This window comes from Ornithodoros turicata, chromosome 6 (genome assembly GCF_037126465.1).
Source record: "Ornithodoros turicata isolate Travis chromosome 6, ASM3712646v1, whole genome shotgun sequence".
NCBI classification, from domain to species: domain Eukaryota; kingdom Metazoa; phylum Arthropoda; class Arachnida; order Ixodida; family Argasidae; genus Ornithodoros; species Ornithodoros turicata.
In genome coordinates, this window is record NC_088206.1 from 7,860,641 (window position 1) to 7,884,341 (window position 23,701).

The window sequence follows — 23,701 nt, forward strand, 5'->3', positions numbered from 1 at the left end:
TTTCTTTTCTTTTTTTTGCTCGACAGGCTGATGTCTCCGGAGCCAGCGCCAAAGCAACGACTGTTCTTCCCCCGGTTCGGATCCAAGTTCCGTTACTCGGGCCGAACGCAGTACCAGTCGAGGCAAGCGAGTGCTCGCATCGACCGCCCTCCGCCACACTTCGAGCGCACGCTCAGCAACAAACGCTTTTCCTCTCGTAGTATGGATGGTGAGTCGGCGTTTCTTTCAAGCAATTATGATGATGATGCTGATGATAGGAGGAAAAAAAATGGAGATGTGAGCCCGCTCACTGCGGGACGAGCTACTCCGGGTCTAGTAAAGAAAAGAAGAAGAAAGTGTTTCAAGTGTTTGCGGAGGATTGATACCGGGGAGCGTGGAAGGTTTTTCCGTTGATATTCCAAAAGCCACTTAGCGGAGCGAAGTTTTTTTTATTTTTAGTTTTTGTAAAGTCTGCAGTAAATATTTTCACGCAGCGTAAAGCTGATTGATTGGATTTTGTAAGCATTACGTGGGCATTTTCGACAAAACGCTACCGTGCCTTGGGTTCATGCGTGTTAATCACAATCCCTGGTTACCAAAATCTTGCATCAATAATAAAAAGTATTTAATAAATAAATTAAATTAGAATTAAAAATAAATTAAAATATAAATAAATAAAAAGTAATAGATTTAAATGCGGAAACAGTGTGCGAAATTATTTTTTCCAAACTTGAGCGGCGTATTGAATCGAAGACGCAGATAAAGCCTGAATAACATGGGGGGAAAACTTACACTCGAATACTTTTGACTTCCTATGTTTGGAATACAGCGCAGTTTGAAGTCTGTTATACTGTCCTTGGTTTCGGAAATATTGTGGTTCTACTGCATTGTTCTATAACCACCTGCACAAGCCACCTTCATGCTCTTGTCTAGCACTGAGTTAGTTAGTTTGGCTTTTTGAGCATCAGTTCAGATTTTTGTAGTGCCTCTGCTTAAATGAGTAATGTGTTCTTGCTGTATGGAGCTGCTGTCTGCACACAGTGCTTCTGAGAGGTCTGGCACTTTCTGCCCGGTATGTTTCCAAACTTCTATGGACGTTACCCTCCTCTGCCTTCTGTATTGCTTTGAGTATTTTCTAGAGCTGTGCGAATATTCGAAATTTCGAATATGAAGCTGATATCTGGTGCTGTTCGCAACCCATTTTCAGAATTCGAAATTTTCGAATGTTTTTCAGATAGTACTGAAGCGAGGTATCGTTATCGCCCATTCTGTTATCGTTATCGTTATCGCTTTGTCTTATTACATCCAAGAGTTAGGTGAAGCCCACTTTCCATTACTGCCATTGTTCTTTTGGTGTGTGGCTCCATTCTGCAAGTCGGCTTCACCCCATTACTCTCGAGCGTTAGGTGACGCCCGCTTTACACGGTTTACAATGAGTAAAGACACTCCTGTCACTAAAGTCCATAAATTTTGTGAGCTCATGGTCAACACACTATAGTCTGGGCATTGCAGGTTCCAGAAGATGTACTCCCAAATTTGAGAGTTATGTTCAGTAACAGATGGAAATGTGTGCAGTTTCTAAAAAAAGGTACAGGAAAATTACAATGTAAACACAGAAATGAGGAGATGCACACAAAGGAGGCCGCATGGAACATGTTGACTAACTCTCAATGCAGTTCATTCCACTAATGCAGTCTAACATACACAACACATGCAGACCCTTCTCTCACGATGTGTTGTGTTGGTTGAAAAAGCTCACGTGTTTGGAGCAGAACATCATCTAATGAGCACAACAACACCACAAAATATTTCACCATAAGGTATTCGAAATAATTCGAATTGGCCCTTTTCTGATTATTGGAATTGGATTCGCCACCTGAAGAAATGATTCGGATTCGATTCGCAGTGTAAGTGGAATATTCGTAAACTATTTCGCAATGGAAATTTTGCTATTCGCACAGCTCTAGTATTTTCTTGTTTTCATCCTTTATCCAGCACTCTGCACTTTCCTTAGTACAACTGACAAATTAGGATGTACCTACTAGAGCGCTGAAGGCAGAACTCTTAAATGCAGTACAGTGATTGCAGAACATATTGAGTTGTGGTCTGGCAACACTGGATTCCCGTACCGACGTAATAGGTCTGTCTGCTCCGCTGTTATCACATGCTAGCGCTGGTGACTATCGAACGTACAGCTTTTTTTTTTTTGTCACCAGTGATGCAATGCCTGGTCTCGATAAGGTCCTCACGCTGTTAGTATGATGTCAACCTCCAACAACAATAGGAATAAATGAATAAAATGCAGTAAAATAAACAAAAGCTACAAAATTTCGCAAGAAATCAAGTCGTAAGTAACACTACCACCAGGATGCATGGGTGAAGCGCTATATTGAATTGTGTTTGCTGCGCCATTCCTTGCATCTGCACTTGCTGCCTTTTCTGTCTACCTTCTGTCCCTCCTTTTTAACTCCTCTGACGTGTGGTCCTCCTCGTTCACACTCCTGAGAACATCGTGAACTTTATGTACATTTAGGGCCTGACTTTTTCGTGTTATATTTTTCAGCAACGTCGGGGGGCAAATATTGGGCTGTACAGTGAACCCCCGTTAATGTGACCCGCGTTAATGTGACCCCCGTTAATATGATTCCCGTTAATATGACCCCCGTTAATATGACCCCCGTTAATATGACCCCCGTTAATCTGACACACTCGCTTTATGACCGTTTTTCTCGGGAACCGTTCCGCTGGCACGTAAATCCCCCTCGTTAATACGACAATCTGTTTATCTGACAGTGACCAAGATTTTTGTCACAAGTAGGGTCGAACACAGGCATCACCTTCCCGCCATTATGACGGCGTCACGTGACCCTCGGAGTAGCCCCCGCGAGAGGCTATCTCGTACCTCGCTCAGAGGGTGACACGCGTTAAAGTAGGGCATCAAGGTTTGGGATGTCTCCTGAAATCGCTGACCTTGGGATTATACTCGTATGGCTTTTCGAACAACCGAAGTGCTTAAAAAGGCGGCGGGGACCAGGTCATACTGTGCTGCTGTTTTCATGTAACGATGCCGAAACAGAGTGGAAGAGGGATTTCGCAGGAATGAAGAGCGCCGTTACTCGAAGGAGGCGAGGGAAGCCCTACACAGGTTGTGTTGTTATTTTGTTGAGCAGATAAAGGTCAATAACGGGGTCGCAATTGATGGGGGGGGGGGGGGGGTAAATGTCGGGCATAATCGGATATAACCCCAAAAGGTCAGGCCGTATGTGTATTCCTGAAGCATGTCCCTGCAAGTAACAGAAGCTGTTGTAAACGTGCCAAGGAGAGCATAACTTTTTTCACAAAGGCGTGTTAATTTTAAATTCTAAGTAACTACAGTGGTCCTCTGTCTTTGTACTGTAGCATAAAGCTTCAACATAACAGACTAGATGCTATAGTCGCGATCAGAAGGAGAAGAAATCTAGTCCGTCAGCTCTCAAAATATTACTGCGCTGCAGATAGGATGGCTGGACACAGAGAGGTCACGCTCCCTCCTGTGCCTGATAATGTAACCCATCATACTCATTCTGCTTCCTGCCCTGTCGTCTGCTCCTGCCGCACGACACTACGCTGCGTGGTGGCGCCGCAGTATCTCTCCTGGCGCGCTATTGCGTCTCCTTATCTCCAGCGCCGTATGTAGTTGACAGACTAGATTTCTTTTCCTTCTTAACTCTTTCCTTACTGCCAGAAAAAATGGCCATTTTTGGGTGGTTTGGCAAATTTATTTTCTATGGCTGACAGTATCACTTCAAAATATGTTGCTATCTAGGAAAATGTGCCCAAATGAATGCCCTATGGAATGGCGTAAGTTTCAGAAATAAAGCTATCAATGTACGTATTTCCAAAATTAATTTTGGAACACACACACACACACACAAATAATAATACACAAACGGCAGAAACCTTATGAATATATGCCTGTACCTTGAACAAAAATATCAATCTACAAGTTCCAAATTATACAAAATGTGACACATTTTGTCAGAAAAAAATATCTGCAAATATTAACACTCTGCATCAAGAAGTTAATGAGTTGTGGAAAATAATGTCAACACCCATGTTTGTTCATGTAACTGAGTGGCTGAGTTCATTGAAGGAATAAACCAGAAATGAACATGATAATTTCTGCAGAAAGCAATAGTTTCATGTTCAACCTTCCTGTTTTTGCACCACATTTTGCTATTTCTATTTTTCACCACCACTTTTCTATTCCTTTATGGCAGGGAGAACAGCAATAGTGCAAATTACATATCCACACACTCAGGACAAAAACTGATTATCGAACAGCGTCAGAGTCATTATATGCGTTTTAATAAACGAACTCGAACGCAAATATGCTCCAATGCGTGTAATATGCATTTGCGAAAGAGGTCCGCCACGACCGAGATGAAATCTCCACACCGCCTCCTTGGTACAGAGCTAGTTTCACAAATCACCGACACAAGGAAAAACTGAAAGTGAAAACAAAACTCGTGCTGTATTGTTTATAGTATCCACCAAATGTCACCACTTGTCCCTCTCTGCTTTGGAGGCTGAGTAGCGCGGCTTGAAAACCTCTCGAAATGCTCCATGGGTGCAGTAAGGAAGGAGTTAAGTTGAACACGACCATAGGATGTGGCACACGTGCTAGGTGTGACTGTGTCGTGGGAATTGTTATATTTTTGTGTGTGTAGTTTTTACTATCAATGGAATATAGTTTTGTTACCTTGTGTGCCTAACCTGTAGCACTGTGAATGTCATGTTAACCATTTGTGAGGTTAGATGCATTGTCTCATCTGTATGAGACAGAGTGTTTATATGGTCTATTCATACACTGTGTTGTTGGTGGCTGATCTTTATGTTATTGTGACTTTTTGTAGATAATTGTTTAATGTTCTGCTGAATCTAAGTGCAAATTCCGGCATGACTTATATTTAAAAAAAAAACTGCAGGAAAATATAAACATTACACTAACAAGGGAAGGATAGTGACTACACAGTAGCTACTGAAAACATAGCTCAGTCTGGTGTTTCTCAACACATTCCGCAACCTTCCGATTGACACTCGTGCCCTTAAACGAATACTGTAAAAGCTATCTGATTAATTTTATCTAATCAATTAATCTGACAAAATGAAAAAAAAAGTACTGGTGACCACAGCACACAACTACTAACAAAATTCGTTTGCTTTCGTTCACGTAGAATGTTGCACCCTTTTCAAAAATTTGGCACACAATAGTGTGATTAGTATTTAAAATCTATATATTTATATAAAATTAAAAATCGTATAAAATTAAAAAATTAACAGTGGCTTCTGGTGACATCAAAAGCCAAACGTCCAGCAAAGAAGACGAGACGCGGAAAAAAAATAAACGGCTGGTAACCGAGAACTTTTCGAGCATGCTTGCCTCAACTATATCTCATTGTCGCATGCTTTACATTTGTTATCCATTTTTGTGCGACTCGCATGCCCTTCCCCTGCTGTACGTCGTCCCGTCTAACCTCCCTTGCCCTGTCCCCGCGGGGGATGTCGCAGCATTGACATTGCCTTCGCGGGAGAGGCCCGTGGTAGTGCCAGAAGAGAGCAAGCGGCACACTCTTGCAGGGGCCCCCGCATTGCGGAAGTTGCCGAGCGATGAGCCCGGAAACCAGGAAGAGCTGACCAAGATGTCGGCCAAAGCAGCTGCCCAGGGTGCAAAGGCTGCTGGGAAGGAACTGGTTGACCCAAATCTGCGGGACGGCGTGCGGGACACGGACGTGTCTCCCGGAGACACGGATAAGAAGAAAGACAAGGTAAGTTACGGAGCGAGCCTATGTTACCCCACTGCTATGATAGCCACGGTCAAACCAGAGCTTAACCCATGCCCGCAAAAAGCAAGCTTTACCCGGCGGGGCCCACAGGCCGGGTTCGGGTTTTTGGGTAAAGACCGAGCCCACGCAGTGCTCTAGTATGAACGCTTACGTGACATTTATATTCGTGCGACATTCCCTACGTGCCGTCCTAGTACGCTCTTCAAGTGATCTCAAAACTTTAGAGAAATGGGGCTAGATACTGCTTCGGAAACACTTGCCAAATATTGATTGCGCCAGTACGTTTAATCTTGATTTTACTATTCAGTCAAGCGCGAGCAACATAAACTATGATCACATGTGTAACTAGGGTTGCCACATTTCGTAGTGAAAAATACCGGCTGAGGGAGAGGAGGTGCAATAGAGGAAAAGGAGGCAAGGCTCGCGGAAAAGGGAAGTGGGTGAGGGGCGGAAGAAGAGCTCGAGGACAATACGAGGAAACGTGTTTCTGTGTGTAATAATAATAATGAGTAACTAATGAAACAACTGGTGACTGCGCGGAGTGGGTTTGTGCTCCAGATTTATTCAAGCTGTAGTGGAATGTTGAAGGGAAAAGCCCCTATGAAAGGTATTGAGCTACAAATACCGACAAAAGGCTGCCGGTATCACCTTCCTACCGGCAACCGGCAGAGTGAGCTAATAACCGGCCTGGTGGCAACCCTATGTGTAACGTCTCCGATTGCGTGGCACTCAACATATAAGTTTCATACCTGCTTTTACAGGAGGAGATAACTTGAAATACAAATTAGATAGCTAGGGTGTTATGCAGCTGCATCGTTTGCCTTTCAGAGACCTGTAGGCGGGGTAGCAGTCATGTTGCCCATGGACATGAAGAAAATGGAACAACGTCAGAGTCACCACGAAACAAAATCTTCCAAGCCTTCCAAGGAGGATGCACGGAAATCTGTGGTGAGCGATGAGGTAGGTGCTGCCATCACGTCTGCAGTTTGGAGGTCTCAACTACAGAGCTTTGCTTATATTGACCCGACACATACAGTTGATCTTTTATCTCTCATGTTCTTATTCTTGTACCACGTAAAAGTGAAATCTCTTATTTCCTACTATTGTTATTTCCTACTCTTGAGCCATAGAGCTTGCACCAAGGCATGCTCTTGATGGTGGCACCAAGACTTTGTAACATCCTTTGATACGATGTGGGAGTGGATATGGGTTATGGGAGTGGATATGATTGTGGATATGGGATACATCTTGCCTCCGAAGTGAGGTAAACGAAACAGGTGGCAGGATTATTTGAAAGTGATTGGGAAGAACCAGGTTAAATGTGACTAGTGTGTTATATGTTATGCTCAAAATCATCTGGCTGCACATAGAGTAAATTAATAGAGACAGTAATGTTTTCCTTCTGCGGTGATTACTATAAATGGTCTCTACTGTATCAGAACCATACTGTAGGACAAGGGTTCTCAAACTCCGTGGGCCCGGGGAACCCCTGCACATGGGAGGAACCCCCCCTCCCAGCTCGCCAGATTTGCTTTTGAAAGAACACGAGCGGGATCGCACAAAACTAATAATACAGCACACGGTTATCTTTATTCCACAAAACAAACAAAATACATCTGGGGCAACCCCAGTGGGGATTTAGCTGCGGCTGGAACGTGCTGAAGTGCAGCTATAAGGAACGCGCTGAAGCACGTGTTCCTTATAGATCGTGCTAACTAACTGCTCGCGGTAACTGCCTGCGGAAGCCTTCTTATGGCGAACCATTTTGAGAACCCCTGATGTAGAAGTTTGGTTGCAGAATAATTAGTGGATAACCATGTAATCAGTGGAGCATTTGAATCATTGCAGTGGGTAATTAGTGGACAATCACTAATTAAATATATCCACTAAAACAATCACGGAATAATCATCACTGAACAATGAGATGGGAGCGGACACCTCTGTTATGTCACAGATGGAGTGGCAGTACCCACAAAAGTCATTGATGTAGCAACAACTAATTTTGTTATGGCAAAGTTGACACAAAACTGTATTATGCACTTATCATATACGGTGGCATGCAAAATGTGGAGGAAGGGCGAGGATAAAAAGAGCAACAGAAGAGCAGTAAGAATAACAAGGAGAAGATAACACTATCTTATCCAGACCACGAAGAGCATACAGTTCTTGTGCTATATATCTGTCAACAGCGGCGGTGGCATGTTTCCACTGCCTGCAGAGATGACGTCGCGTCTACTGTGCTGCAAAATTGTAAAAGCAAGCATAATGCTGTGAACAATGTAAGATACCCCTCCTCACAAACAGCTTGGGCAAATACACATGTATTTCTTGCTTTGTCATTTGTTCTGTATATCTAGTGTCAAGGAAGTCTTCAAAGATTTGCAAATTTTGTCTCGAATCCCGACGCAAATTCAGCTCAGATTTCATGCGTCCAACTTGGATAGCTTTATGAAGACGTTGTAGTGAATGAGGCAACTGTTCATTCAACTGTTTATGAAGACCTCTAATGACACCAGGTATATATGTGCAGCACTGCTGTAACAACTCTTCTTTCCCATTTTTCTTTCTTTTCTACTGTCTGTCTCTGTGAAATAATGCACAGTACACTGTGAGAGGTACCATCTTGAGAGCTTGCTTGCAGGCTTCACATGCTGTTCCTCTTCTGAATGTCACATGTACAGTGCAAGATTTAGAGCCTGAAGTTTTGGGTCTCATCTCGGTCCTCTCTGAATGTGGACTTCAATTGGCAGGTCATGTACGATGACATTTCCTCACCTGTGCAACTGGCATTGCGGTGAAAGATGAGGCCAGTGTTGCAATATTTTCATGAGCAGATGAAAGTAAACGGAACTAAAAGGGTGATACAGCTTAGATGAATGATAAGGGTGGGCAACGTGGCATCATGAAAGGGAAACATAATGCAGGCAAACTCCTCCATAACGAACGCCTTCTTAACGAAATGATGGCTATAACAAACTTTTTTGCAGTCTCGTCAGAACCCCATGGGCCCAACGTAGTTTTTTAACATTTAGAACGAATTTCTTTACAACGAGTAGTGGGTTTTTGGTCACTTTCACTACACTCCCGTACCGTAAACCCGTACACCTCCCGTAAAAACATCGTATTGAAACGCCACTGGCCACGCGTTTTGTAATACTAACTGCGCGAATCTATAGCTCACGTCCTTTTTAACAAATTAACTGTTACTGCCAATTTTTGTTGCAGTCTCCAGAGTTTTGTAATAAAGGTGTTTGACTGTTCTAGGAATCTCACAATGGGCCAATGTAACATCTGAATAAGAACGTGACAGGCCACATAGCTGCAGTGAAATGGGCATGTGTCGGGCAACCTAGCAAGTCAGTAGTGCTCGGCACGATCATTCTTCGTTTGCCGAGATTGACACTACAGGGCTTTCATTCTGTTCTAAACAAGCACTGTGTTGACAAAGAATATTGAAAACACTTCAGATTGCTGCTGTTGACATAGGGTTTGTGTCACCTTATTCACCTTCACCTTCACTTTTACCAAATAGTATTTCATCGCGACTTAGTTCTCTGGCCACGGGTGGGTCATTGGCCGGCTAGTATCACCAGGGAATGGAGTGCGCTAACGCTCTATCGTTGAAACTTTGTTACACTGAACATGGATAAGATTTGATTACATTTAGGCATAAACTATGTTGGTTTCGGTGAGGGAAAGACCTGGGAGACTATAAACTTCACTACACGGTCGTTGATTCTTGGCAACATGACAAATACTGCCTTTGCAATATTACGATTATCTGTTGAATGCTGCCCACAATGTTGCGCAAAAAAAATCGAGTTTTTTTTTTAGATATTTCCCAAAAATCTCAGGCTCTAAACTTTGTGGGCTGCCTGTACTGTTTACGAGAGACACCCGTATAAAATGATTTTGAACGCTGAATACTTTACCACCCGAGTTTTTGAACAGAGTATTGACACTGTCGGTCAGACATGACGAGATGCTGACCATTGACTTGCACAAACACACTGAGCTGTAGCATGTTGCATGTCCTTTCCGTCTACGATCAAAGATGTAAGGTACAAAACACTAATGCCATGCTATTTTTCTTTCTCTTTTGTTTCTTTGCATGTCCTCCCTCCTGCTCCTACTCCTGTCCTTAACATAAACGCCTGCATGAACGGCACGCCTTCACGTTGCTAAAAAAAAATCCAAACACCACAAAACCTGAAACATAACGCCCCTAAAAAAACAAAAGAAGGCAACCGGAAAGGGCGGCAAGTCACCGACGTCCCCATCTAAGGACACGAAGGGCGGCAAGTCGAAGAGCGAGACTTCTAAACCGAAGGAAAAACCGTCGAAAGAGAAGTCCGACGTGGCCGAGGTGAAGGTGATCCAGTTGCAGGATCCCAGCACGGGAATCACGACGGAGGTTTACGTAACTTCCCGCGACGTCCCTTCTGGTGGCGGCGGAAAAGAGAAGAAGGGGGATGAAGTGGAGAAGTTGAGGGGACGGAGGGACAACTCCCTCCCGAGCAAGTCGAGTCCAAGGATCTCTGAGCAGGTTGGAAAGAGCGGGGACATTCCAACCGTAACGGGGGTCTCGCCGAACGACGACTCTGTAGAAGACTGGGAGCGCAGGGAGCAGCTGCGGCCGACGAAATCCGAGAGTAGGCTGGAGAATTTTTCGGAGAAAGGTATACAGGACCAGGACGTGGTCCGGCTCTCTCTGACCCGGTCGCGCGAGAAGCTCGGACCTCTGTCGGAGAGCGGAGACAAAGTGGCAGCGACGGAACCTGCCGGAGGTTACAGGAAAGGGATTGAGGCGTCCGGGGCGAGGCCGAAAGAAGGGTTCTGGCCACCGACCATTTCGAAACAACCTCGTTCTTCCAACGCGCAGGAGCCCCCGGACACGCAGGCGCCGGTGACGAGCACGCCGAGGCCCTCTGGCGGACCGCGGACTTCGGCAACGCATGGCTTTGGGACGGCTACCTCAGACGAAGCCGCACGACGAGCTGCGGGTTTCATCGGGAGGCAGACGTCTCCATACACAAAGGAGTACACGTACGAAGTAGAGGAACAAGGCGACCAGAGGCGACCGTACAGTCCGACACGGACGGGATTCAGCTACGCCCAGCCGACCACCCCACCGACCTCGCCGTCCGGGCAGGAAGCGGGCGAAATGTCCCCCGGATCGCGCCAGGTGAGAGGGCTCGCGTTCACCTACTCGCCCACGCGAACTGCGCCTCCGAAGGAAACCGCGATCACAGGCGCGCCCACCGCGACCAAGGTCAGCACGAAGGGCGACAAGAAGAACGGACACAAGGAGAAGAAGGGGAAGGTGCCAGGAACCGGAGGAAAGGTTCACGGGATCGACTCGTCACCCAGCTCGGAGTCGGAGTCGTCGGACAGCAGCCTCGACGAGTACAAGGAAGAGAAGGCGATGACTCCGTCGAAAGTCGCAAAGACAAAGTCGTCGCCGCCTTACCCGTCGCAGAAAATGACGTACAAGGTGCCCACGAAGAAAGTGATTGCGCACGCAGACGGCACGTACGAGGAAGTGATCGAAGAGCCAGGCCAAGTGCTGGCCGGCACAAGACCCGTGGTCGTGGGGGTGGTGCCCTCTGCAGGGAGGCCGACATCGCCGGGAAAGACAACGCCACCTGGACCGAGGGGGCCTGCTTCGACAGCATTCGCAAAGGTTTAGTTTCACTTTCATTATTTACGTCCTCTGTGATGACCCGCATGTTGCGTAGGATGTGCCCGCGTATGGCAGAGCTGCATACATGTCCATGAATGCTTTTGCAAGCTTGTGCCCAGCATGCAATTTTGTCGATTTTGGCACAAAGTAAACGTGGAAAAGGAACAACGGAGTGCATGTAGAAGTTCCAAACCCCTTTTTAAATGGGAATTGTAACAGTCTTGACTGTGGTACAGTCGAGCCCATTTATTACGATCTTCGATAGAACGATAACTCCGATGTTGCGATCGAATTGTTGGTTCCCGTTAGCTCTCCCATTGAACTACATGTAAACAAAACATCGATATAACGATCGCCGCGAAAGCGCTTGCTCGCATATAGCGATCGGAATTCTCCCGGCGGCCGGTAAAACGCGTGAAAATTAGAAAGCAAGACTGCACCATTTCACTGAAAACAAATTACATTGGCATTTTCAAGAGCCTTCGCCTCCGTGCCCGCTAAAGTGAGAACGCAGTGCGTTTATCCGCGCACGAGTGCCGGGGATTAGATGCGTGGCAAGGCACGCGACTTCGAAAGGGCGGAAGAAGCTCGCGAGAAGTAGAGGAGGTTGCTCCCTCTCCACATCGTTCTCTCGTCTTCAAACTTTTTCTCTTCTTTTGCCGCGCGCTTGCTACGATGGCGTCCGCGGTTCCGAGACGCTTTTTGACGAGGAAAGACGCGTGGCTCGACCCTAAGTTACATGCGCTCTACGGGTTTCGTACTGGTGCAAAACCGCGTTGTGAAGTACTGCGGCTTCGAAAACGTGTATTGGCAGACAGTTGCGTGTCACCACACAAACACGCGTCGACAGATTACCCGTGGCTAAGGCGCGTTCTGATGGACCTAGTAGTCGCGATCGTGAGAATGATGATGACTACGGCATTGGATGAGGTCGTCGATCTGAAAAGGTGCGGCGCCTCACACGGTATCGGCGGTTATGTTATCAAACGCTTTCGACGCACAGCTGCGTCAATTTAAAGCTAGATAAAATGCTCCCGTGCTCCCAACAAACGCGCATGTTCAGCGGCGTTCTACTTGTGGCGATCTACTTCATTTAGCGAACCCGAGCGGCAATTTCTCGAAAGCTCGTTTCTAACGATACTCGGATATAACGATCGGATTTCGCGTTCCCGTCAATGTCGTTATAAGCGGGCTGGACTGTAGCACAAATAGCTGAAAATGCAAACTCCTTGAAAGGACAGGCGGGGAGTTTGTTTGAGAGAATAGAGCCACTTTCTCAACATGCCTTGCTCCTTAAGCAGCAGCAGTGCACAACCTCTTTTGGTTTTTAGGTGGTTCTGTTCCAGTCAGAATTCAGCGCTTCCATAGCGAATATAGTACTAGAAAATTGTTCACATTGGTTCACTCATCCGTAAGGGTTTGCAAGTAGCAGGGCAAAAATCAGGGATGTGAAAGGGCTGTGAGAATATTTTGATATTTTGTATACTGTAGCGAATAACTGTGTATTTGGTTTAAATTTAGAATAGAGGGAACGGCTCTTTCAAACTGAATATATTTAAATAGCTCTAAAGCTGTACACGTAAGCCTGAAGATTCCACGAGAGAGAGAGTGTTGAAAGAAGGTGAAAACTGTTTCAGGTCAAGATTCAAATGCATATATCACATATGCCCGTATGTATGCCACATGTCATTACGCTCATATCTATTTGCTTTGCTTTGAATAGCGTTATTAGCACAGTCCCATAAGTTGTGATATAAGTTGCTCGATAAAGGATATGTGTACGACTGACAGTAACTTCAGTGTTTTTTTTTTTTAAGCCTGTATTAAAACTGCTTTCTGCCTGTCTCTCTCTCTTATCTTCGACCTGTAGGAGAGTAAGCTGTCGCCAACATCGTCCAAGATTCCAACACTGGGGAAAGACACCTCTCCTCAGCAGTTTGCATCTTTCTCCTTGGGTAAAGGGTCAGTTGAGGTGTCTCCAACGTCCCCAGATGGTCCTGCAGGTGTGGGTAGCTTAGATACGACACGAAAATCTACTTCAACGCAGCAGCAGAGAACAGTGACCCAGCAGATGGCCAGGTCTGCAAAGGTTGTCGCAGTGCCCATTGAAGATCTTCCGGTGAGCCACCTGGTCTCTTGGTGCTAGTTTTCATTGCTCCTAGGTATCATTCGTATACGTATGGTGCTGCAGCAGATTCCAAAAACTTTGCGTCTTCATATCAAGGAATAGCAAGAACAGCTGTGGTGTGGCAACCATGGCACTCACAAACCTGTTTGCTGTGCAGCCAACTTACAAGTCATAGCTTATAGGTAGAGCCTGAAGTTTTAGGGTTTTACCCGATTCTTCCCCGAATTTGCACCCCGAATTGAAGGTTGCCTCTTTAGGGTGTAACCCAATTTTTACCTGGCAAATTGCCCTCACTGGGATGTCTGTACGAATGCATTAATTTACTTAATTTACTTGTTTGGCAGAAAAATTCACTTACATCACCATTTGTACCATACCACTACAGTTAGTTGAGTAATTGAGCCCGATTTCACCCCGAATTTAGCATACTAGAAGTTTTTTCACCAGAATTCGCATGAATTTAGTGCACATGTTTATTTACCCGATTTTTACCCCCCGAATTTAGAAAAAAAATATTTCCCGAAAACTTCCGGCTCTAAGGTAGAGCCTGAAGTTTTCGGGAAATATTTTTTTCTAAATTCGGGAGGGTGCGTACATGTTTGTTTACCCGATTTTTACCCCCCGAATTTAGAAAAAAAATATTTCCCGAAAACTTCCGGCTCTAAGGTAGAGCCTGAAGTTTTCGGGAAATATTTTTTTCTAAATTCGGGAGGGTAAAAATCGGGTAAACAAACATGTGCACTAAATTAATGCGAATTCGGGTGAAGAAACTCCCGGTACGCTAAATTCGGGGAGAAATCGAGCTCAGTTGCTCAAACTAACTGTAATGGTTTGGTACAGGCGGTGATGTAACTGCATTTGCTGCCAAACAAGTAAGTTAATGCATTCCGACAGACATCCCAGTAAGGGGAATTTGCCGGGTAAAAATCGGGTTTCACGCTAGAGGGTGAACCTTGCAGTTTTAGGGTTTTACCCGATTCTTCCCCGAATTTGCACCCCGAATTGAAGGTTGCCTCTTTAGGGTGAAACCCAATTTTTACCTGGCAAATTGCCCTCACTAGGATGTCTGTAGGAATGAACTAACTTACTTGTTTGGCAGAAAAATGCAGTTACATCACCGTTTGTACCAAACCGCTACAGTTCGTCTGAATAACTGAGGCCGATTTCTCCCTGAATTTTACGTACTGGAAGCTTTTTCACCCGAATTCGCATGAATTTAGTGCACATGTTTATTTACCCGATTTTTACCCCCCGAATTTAGGAAAAAATATTTCCCGAAAACTTCAGGCTCTAATAACTGGTTAACGCACCGAAGGAAGGAGAGAGTCGTGTGAATTACTATGCTCTTTGGATAGTATCGTTTCTCGGCAAAGCTCGAAGACCTGCATATTGGGGGTGCTCTGTGCTTTGTTCTATATAGGATGCAGTTGGAAAATGGTCGGCATGCTGCTTAGTGGCCCTTTAGGTGCCGATTTCATTCGTATGCTTTTGCACGAGTAAAACAAAAAGTTTTTTTACTTCTGCTTTGCATGAAACTGCGAACAATTTTTTTCCTGTCACATTTGCTGGCTTACGCACTGAAGGAAGGAGAGAGTCATGTGAATTACTATGCTCTTTGGATAGTATCGTTTCTCGGCAAAGCTCAAAGATCCGCATATTGGGGTGCTGCGTGCTTTGTTCTTTTATAGGGCGCAATTGGAAAATGCTCGGCGTGCTGCTAAGTGGCCCTTTAGGTGCCAATTTCACTTGTATACTTTTGCATGAGTTAAAAAAAAAAAAGTTTTTTTTTACTTCTGCTTTGCACGAAACTGTGAACATTTTTTTTCCTGTCACATTTGCAGTCGACCATTGTTAAAACAGAGGCAATGAAGTACGACCCAACCGCAATGACGGGCGCGCCGCATCCGACAAGCACGACGACTGTCCCCGTGGTATCAACCGAAACTCGGAAGGTGGCTTACCAGGTGTGTAGTTGTAAAGGCTGGTTGACTAATTTGCAATGGGAAAAAAAAAAAAAGGAGTTTGCTCGATTTGACAAGCTGTAGTATTGCCTTCTAAACGATGCAATGCCCGAATTGTGCAGGTGGACCAACCAGGAGAAGGCATGCCGCCGACGGGAGCGCGATTCGCAGCCACGACGGTCACAACGAGTGCAGTGCCACCGCATGATGTGGTTGAGCAGGAAGGAGAGATTGTCAGTTCTCAAACCATCTCCAGCAAGACGCGCACTGTCGAAACAGTCACTGTGAGTAAACTTTTGCTAAAGACATGCAATAGACATTTTTTTCGAGCTTCTTGCGCTGCAGGCTTCAGTAAATGAAGATGCCGAACGAAGACACTTCGTTAAGGTGACTGCAAATAACGTGTTAAATAAATTTCACTATGTATATCGACATTTGCTGTATTGAGGTTCAAGTGTGTTGAGACGCCGTGGAAATTAAAAGGTTGGGTAGTAGATGCATCAGCAAAACTTCAGATTACCTACCAGCAAAAAAAAAAAATAAAATAGAGAGATTTACCTTGAGAAGTTCAGGTATCTCTACACATGGATACAAAAGAGCAGTAACACATATCTGATACGAGAAGAGGGCAAAGGGTGATAGGAACGATGTTGCATTGAAATTAAAGTTGGTTTTCAGTTTGGAGTCTGTGTCTGCGTTGTCCTTTTTATGTACCCAGCACTGGGGTTTCTTCACTTTTAACTACGAATTTTTGCATTTGGGAGAGAGCTGCATTTTTTTAAAAGTGTGACCTTGAAACGCAGTACAAGATGGAGAGGGATGGCGTGGTGGAGACGCGGGTAGAGCAGAAAATCACGATTCAGAGCGACGGGGACCCCATCGACCACGACCGGGCGCTGGCTGAGGCCATCCAGGAGGCCACCATGATGAACCCCGACATGACGGTCGAGAAGATTGAAATCCAGCAGCAGTCTGCTGCTAAATAGATTCATCTTCCTCATCTTCATCTGCTGCTGCTAAAGTAGGTACTTTTGCTCGGATTCACGCGTGCAAACCTTTTGCAGTTTTGTGATAACGCTCGAAAGGAGCCATCAAAGACCTCCTCTACACGGGGCTGAATTTTCGTGTGATGTGTAGATTGTGGAGAGATACGACACCGTTCAGCAAAAATATATTGCATAGCTGCTCTCGACAGACTACTTGACGAATCAAGTAATCTTGAACGTCATTTCACTGCTCCCTTAAGTGGGAATATGGGTGCCTAACTAAAAATTTTCTCATTTCTGTTTGTTTAAAAGGAATTTATTGCATCTGTGGAGCCTGGATTGCTAATACAAAATGTAGAAAAGCGGAAAATGGAAGGTCGGTCAAAGCAAACCCATAAAAGTGACACCCATATTTGTTGCTTCTCTGATTCTTTTTTTCCTTTCTGGCTCGCACTTTTGAGGGGTGTTGCAAGATTTTTTGGGGGGGAGGGACATTAGGGTGTGTGGGTGTGTGTGTGTGTGGAGAGGGGGGCTGAAAAATCGCTGCAGCTTGTTGAAATACGGGACCTCTTCATTGGCGAGGAGGGCAAAACGACAGTTGCAGTGCCCTGAATGCACTGTAATACATGGGAACTACGTAATACAGCCTAGTCGCATAGCTTAGTGACGTGATGTGACGTGACGTGACGAAGGGAAGAGAGAGTCTTTGAGATAATTTTATTGTCTCACTGTAAGTACGGTCACTTTGGCTTAAAGAATTGCGTGTTTAGATACAGTCAAACTCCTTTATAGCGAACACCTTTTTAACGAAAATACCACTACAGCAAATTTTTTGCGGTCCCGCTGGGGCCCTATAGGTTCAATAATGGACATCCTTTTTAACGAAAATACCTTTACTGCAAATTTTTTTTGCTGTCCCCTGAGTTACGTTGTAAAGGAGTTTGACTGTATTGTGATCTTTGTCCTATTATGGAGCATGACAGTTTGAATGTGTTCAGCAACGACTCTTGTGACTGTTTAATTGCTGTCAAGTGCATTGCCTCATATTTTTGGACAAGCCAGGCTGACTGGCACGTGTGACCTATATAGATATGGAGCTCACAGATGTTGCACTCTCATCCGCGACATAGGTTCTGCCGGGGCTATTCATCTTCTTGTAATCAACCCAGTCGCATCGCTAACGAACGCTCGATGTCTCAGCTACCTAGTGCGTCGAGAATCGTCGTCACCGTGCCCTCTTCCGCCAACGAAGAAAGGAGAAGCCGGTCAGGTTGACCGAAGTGGACCGTTGCATCCATTTTGTGCCGAGGCATGTGGAGCGACACAGAAAAGGCGGGCAACAATCTCTCCGTTTATGCGTAAAATTTTGAAATGTAAATGTTTCCGTATCACTGTTCGAGCGTTAAAGGAGGGATTGTTCGTCCCCTCTGGCGGGATGACGGCTGCCCGACTCTGTGTGCTTTACTGCCGAAGGAAGCGGGAAAAAGTTTTGGCCGTGTTTTTAATGACGCAAAGTTTCACTCTCTCTCTTTTTTTTGTTCAGTCGGACGTCGTGCTACAGTGTGTCAAATTTTATGCGGGATACAACCTCGCAGGGTGGTGGTAAATAGGAAGTGACAAAACGGCAACGTGTCTGAACGAGCGACACAAAATTGTTCGCTCGTTTTTTTGCGGCTGGTTGAGACCGTGTGGCAAGATGTTGAGGTCTAGGACGGCGTAAAGGTGCCCGCGGTTGTTTTGATCTCCTTTGTGGTTTTTCTTGTCGTTTCGTTCACTATCTGCCGACTTGCAGCATAATCGCAGCGTTCGTTTTGTAACAAGTTGACGACTTAGTGTATACACCCGTACATTGGTGAGATACTTTTCCTTTGGTGCAAACCCTCAATGCCCGTGAGCTTCTGTGTTGATCAACATTCCAGCGCAGCAAAGTGCAAAATTCCGCAGCGTGCACATCTTTTCCCTTACTCGTTTTCGCATGCTCTAATCGTCGTGTTACGTCGGGTTAACATGAACGTTACAACGCTACAGAAAAGCGACGTTGAAGCAACAAGGAAAGAGAAGTCGTTTTGTGATGTACATATATATGCATTTTGAGCGAGATACATGTGCTTTGCATACCTCGCATACTTCTAGTATATCTGGATAGTTATTTTTATTCCGCGTCGACTGCCATGCACGAGTCCGCCACTTTTTTGTCTAGTTGAGGAGAGCGTGGTAGAGGAGACATTGTGCTCAACAGCATTTTACAGCTTGTTTGTGTGAAGTCTTTTGTTTTTTGTCCCCCTCCCCCGAGATGTTTTAAATCTAGTTATACACATATATATATATATTATGCATATGTATGTATGCATTGAGAGCAGCTGACAAACGATGTCATGCAGTGTGACATACTTCTCTGTTTTTTTTTTCTCTGTTCTGTTCTCTTTGTGAAAGTGTAAAAAACACAGGGGCAGTCTCTGTTAGCTTGCAACTGTATCTTTGCTCACTTTCTGTGCACTTCTTTCCGTGGATCACAAGACTACACGGGCCAAAGGCGGCTAAACCTTTCGCGTTTTCCTTTTTTCCTTTCTTCTTTTCCGTTTGGGGAGGCTTTAATAGTACAAAAAGAACAGTCTCCACACGAATCAGACTGGCCGGAACAAAGTGGTGATGCAGCTTGTGGCACAGAGCAGTGCATAGCATGATGCAGAAATTATGAACGCTGCAGCTCTACGGTAGTTTTTGTTTTTTGGGGGGTACTACTACTATTACTACTACTACTACTACTACTACTTGTATTTCACTGCCCGTAAAATAAGGGGGTGCTGTTGCGTGAACAGAGCTGCACGAGCTATTGTGTTGTGCCTCACGGTTGAATGCGGATCGTATGGCCTCTCGAGAGCGTAGGTACTAGTGAGAGGGTTAAGAGAGGTGAAGTAGTGGACGAATAGAGCAAAACGTCGACGTGCGAGGGACTGCATAGCTACAGCAAAGTGACCTATGTATTTGGTGCAGCATAGCTAGAGAGTAACGGAAAGGAAATGGCTTCCGGATCTTTTTTCTGTCTCTCGCCGTTGCCATATTTTGATATGCAAATCATATTCCCTTCAACTTATAAAAAGTAGAAGTAAATTAGAGCCTGAAGTTTTCGGGAAATATCTTTTTCTAAATTCAGGGGGTAAAAATCGGGTAAAAATAAACATGTGCTCTAAATTCGTGCGAATTCATGTGGAAAAACGTCCAGTACGCTGAATTCGGGGGGAGAAATCTGGCTCAGTTACTCAAACTAACTGTACTGGCTTGGTACAAACAGTGATGTAACTGCATTTGCTGCAAAACAAGTATGTTAGTGCATTCCTACAGACATCCAGAGTGAGGGGAATTTGGCGGGTAAAAATCGGGTTTCACCCTAAAGAGTCAACCTTCAATTTGGGGGTGCAAATTCGGGGAAGAATCGGGTAAAACCCTAAAACTTCAGGCTCTAACTGTATTACGTTCCCATCTCGTCTCACCTAGACGTGGAAAAGGGGGCGTAACATTTTATGTTGCGCGTTCGCTATATATTCAATAATTTTGAGCGTGTATATCGTGGTATTTTGCATCTTGCCTCGATCTCTCTGAAATTTGCGAGCAAGAAATTGAGCACTTTAAGGCAGTCACGTAACCCTTTCATTACTGGCACATTACACGGCACGAATTTCATGTAAACGGGCACGGGGTGTTGAATTTGTGCAGAATGTACAAATATATATATGCGCACAGTGTTGTTGTCTGCACTAAAAAGCAGGAGCTCTGTGTTGGCCCCAGTAATCTAATATTGCGCTTTTGATCTCCAGTTTCAAACTTAACGACGTTGGAGCGAGCTGCAGGGCCTTGCTTTTTCGTGCAGACGGCCATGTGCATTGCTGCTTGAAACTACAACGTTGTTGGCATAACATTGTCAAGTGTTGGCAGCATCGAGTGTTTTGAGAGCAGAGCAGGTGCCTTTAAATTTTAGAGACAGAGCATGGCTTAGTTTGGAAGCAGGGTGCACCTAACGCTAGTCACATGACACGTGTGACTGAAGTGTTTCGACTGAAGCTTCGTATTTTAGTTTGCAGTCTCCTTGGCACTCTTTTTTTTTGACGATCGGACTTCCCCAGTTGTGTGGTTGAGGCGTTTTATCTAATGCACGAAGCAGATATCATTTTCATAGTTTTTGAGTTTTGCATCCTTCATTTTTCATTCATTTAAATGCACTTGGACAGTAAATTTGTTATGTGTAGAGAAGAGAATGGTTTTCTCGCATTGTATTTCTGGGCGAGTTTCAGGCTCTCCCTTTAGTTCTGTCTCATTCTTAGCTGGAAGGACTTGCAAGTTATTTTCGTGATGGAAAGTGCGACATGTTCTTTATGTACACCATCGTCTTACACCATCTGTACAGTGTGCGAACACAAAATGAAAGTGACTGTACATAAATAGTTGTGCAGCTTTACAGAGGCATTTTCGCGTCATGTTTTATTTTTTCCGTGCCCCCGTCTACTCCGGATATTGTAACAACGTTGTGTGATAGTTCTCTCATGTTTTGTTGTCTCAATTCTGGCATTTTTACTTTCACAGTGGTGTTGGTTACTCCATTTTTGTGTCTCTGATTTCATTAGAGTTTATCGTCTTTTTTTTTTTTTTTTGCAGTTAGACTGCGGTACGAGAATTAAAGTTCTTACGTTTCTTACGTGCTATTTAAAACGGGGGATGCGGGAACGTTTCACCGACTTGGACAAAAAGAAGAAGAAAAAAGATCCCTGTGAACAAAAAGAAACGTGTATGTGGGGGGCACAACTAAATGCTGTTTCCTACATGCTATCTTACTTTAAATAAATGGTTTATTACATGTTGTGCTGGTTTTGTTAGTCTCTGCTTTGTGTGAAGGTTCAAGAAAGTAGTGACAGAATGTTGCCGTCAATTGTTTGCACGACATTTGTGGATAGACCGTTTTACAATGTATTATCGTGAGTGCTGATACGCAGATTTATGTCAGCCTCGGGTTATATTGCACTACACGCCAGTTTCTTTTCTCAGTGTGCAATATGGGACGACTATGCAGACATTTTTCTTAACCCTTCTGAGAAATGGACGTCTTGTTCGTTTCCCTGCTGACAATTAGCAAGTTTGAATTGTGAAATCAACAAAGTCAGTTGTTTTAAATTATGATAAACCTCCTTTATTTTATGTCATTCATTTTATTTCTTTCGCAAAGAGGGTCCGTAATGTAATCTAAAATTTAAAAATGCAGGTCTACCTGCCTATGCGTACTTGCCAGAGGTATCTGAGAAATTGAAAGCTTAAAAGAAGATAGAGGATTGCAAGAAAATAGCTTCAAAGTCGGACGTGTACCTACCAGCACATACGCTGCGTTCCAATACCTCGTGCCCACGAAGCCGCCTGACTAGGCAGCTGAGTAGACCCTTTTGCTTGTCACTATTGGAACAGGCTTGCCTAGCCGTGGCGCCTGTGGAGCCATCTCGTTGCTCACGCAAGGAATGCGTACGGCGCAAGCGCAGCAGGTACTAGCGTTTCCCGCTGTCAGCCATCCATGCTGTCAGATGGTCAGGCGTATAACTAGACTACATCGATGCGCACTAGGCGGTAGCCGACTGAATAGCGGACTTGGCGAGATTTCGAACGAGGCTTAACATGGCGTCACTTCCGGTTAGACCGCTAGGCAGTCGACTAACCGGGGTATTGGAACGCAGCCATAGAAACGCGCATGGGCACAGGAACACACTGTCTCGAACCCAGCGTCAACGCTTGGCGGCGCTGGCGTTTCAGTTTCAGCAGACCACGCGCTCGCGAAAGCGTTATCGCGCCTTTACAAGGCAAAGTATAGGTGGCGTGCGTATGACGTCACACCATAGCTTTACACGCGCTTTTTCCCTCTCTGGTGAACCGGCGCACACTGCCTATACGCGTGCTTCTTTTCACTCTTTCTGGTGATCCAGCATAAGCAAATTCATCCCACCTATACCAAGGAACTTCACCAAGTGCACACATTCTTTCCGGAGGACAAAACAAAGTAAGTCTAGCGTTATAATGGAAAGAGTCAACCCGGTGTTCCCAAGGTTATTGCAGACAGCATCCGTGTTATTCACACGAGCGACAACCTCATGAAAGATTCTAGTGGATGAAGTTCTGTCCCGTGTTAGGTTGAGCATTCACACGGTGCCGTAATATCGGGAGTGGCGTACCGCAAACTTAGCAGAAGACACTGTCGGCGTCATTTTCTGTCGTCTGCTACGGAACACCTTGTGGTTGTACGAACGCGCACTCCAGTCTCCCCGAAGATTGAGGCCTTGGGCGTTTCTTCTCTAATTTTTCTTTAAAAGCTGCGCAAACGCAATCTTGAAGAATTAGATAGCCCGTCACACCTGTTTCGCGACATGGCCACCCATGGCTGGAGGTAATGACAGATCATGTGTGCGAAAGGGAGTGCCTGGCTTGTGCGTTTTTGCTGTGAAAAAAGTTGTCAAAAATTCTTGCTTTTGATAGCCTTGGCGAGTCTTTCCAGGTTTGTCTCTTCACAAATATTGATGACAGTGGTATAGGCATTCTTGAGCTGTTGGGGTTTTGCATTTTGAAAATACTTCTTAAGTGCATTAGCTGTCCTCTGGTCGTAGATTGGTTCCGGGACAATGACAAAACCACCTTCTTTGTCAGCGGTGACCAGATTGCTTGAAATATGTCAGAACTTGCTTCATTCTTGTGGGATTTCCTTCTACGAGTGGAACGGTTCTGATAGAACGCAAGATCTGGTCAATGCAGGTAGACTGTGTGTTCTCCGGTACAGCGTGAGCCACCCTTCTAATCAAAGCCAATAAATAACTCAGGTCTTTTCAACCGAGGTTCGATGCTGAATTTAGGTCCCAATCTCAGTGTATCGACAACGCTCTGCGGCACCGTCCCAGGCAGCACAATGTACTGAAAGTCGAGTGCAAGAGGGGTGGACGGGTAGGTGGAAGGCCTTGGAACAGACTTGTGAAACTAAAGAACATTGATAAGACACATACCGTCCTCCCCTATTGCACTCGACTTTCGGTACATTGTGCTGCTTGGGGTGGTATCTCCCAAGATAGTAACATCCTGTTGATTGGTGGGTTTCTTCAACTTCTTGTGGTTCCGCAGAA

General features: G+C 45.1%; 1 protein-coding gene across 3 annotated transcripts in view; it reads left to right on the forward strand.

Annotated features, from left to right (window-relative positions):
• The window catches only part of LOC135398996 (band 4.1-like protein 3), a 34,824-nt gene extending 13,413 nt beyond the window's left edge, over positions 1 to 21,411 (forward strand). The window contains exons 10-18 of one of the 3 annotated variants that reach the window (XM_064630613.1): positions 27 to 208; positions 5,530 to 5,786; positions 6,633 to 6,764; positions 10,045 to 11,487; positions 13,358 to 13,606; positions 15,457 to 15,579; positions 15,699 to 15,860; positions 16,380 to 16,597; positions 17,693 to 21,411. In XM_064630613.1, coding sequence (XP_064486683.1) covers positions 27 to 208; positions 5,530 to 5,786; positions 6,633 to 6,764; positions 10,045 to 11,487; positions 13,358 to 13,606; positions 15,457 to 15,579; positions 15,699 to 15,860; positions 16,380 to 16,562 — 2,731 coding nt within the window. In that variant the 3' untranslated portion in view covers positions 16,563 to 16,597; positions 17,693 to 21,411. The remainder of the gene's footprint in view (positions 1 to 26; positions 209 to 5,529; positions 5,787 to 6,632; positions 6,765 to 10,044; positions 11,488 to 13,357; positions 13,607 to 15,456; positions 15,580 to 15,698; positions 15,861 to 16,379; positions 16,598 to 17,692) is intronic. The other 2 variants (XM_064630614.1, XM_064630615.1) reach the window with 2 other exon arrangements.
• Positions 21,412 to 23,701: the final 2,290 nt, after the last annotated feature.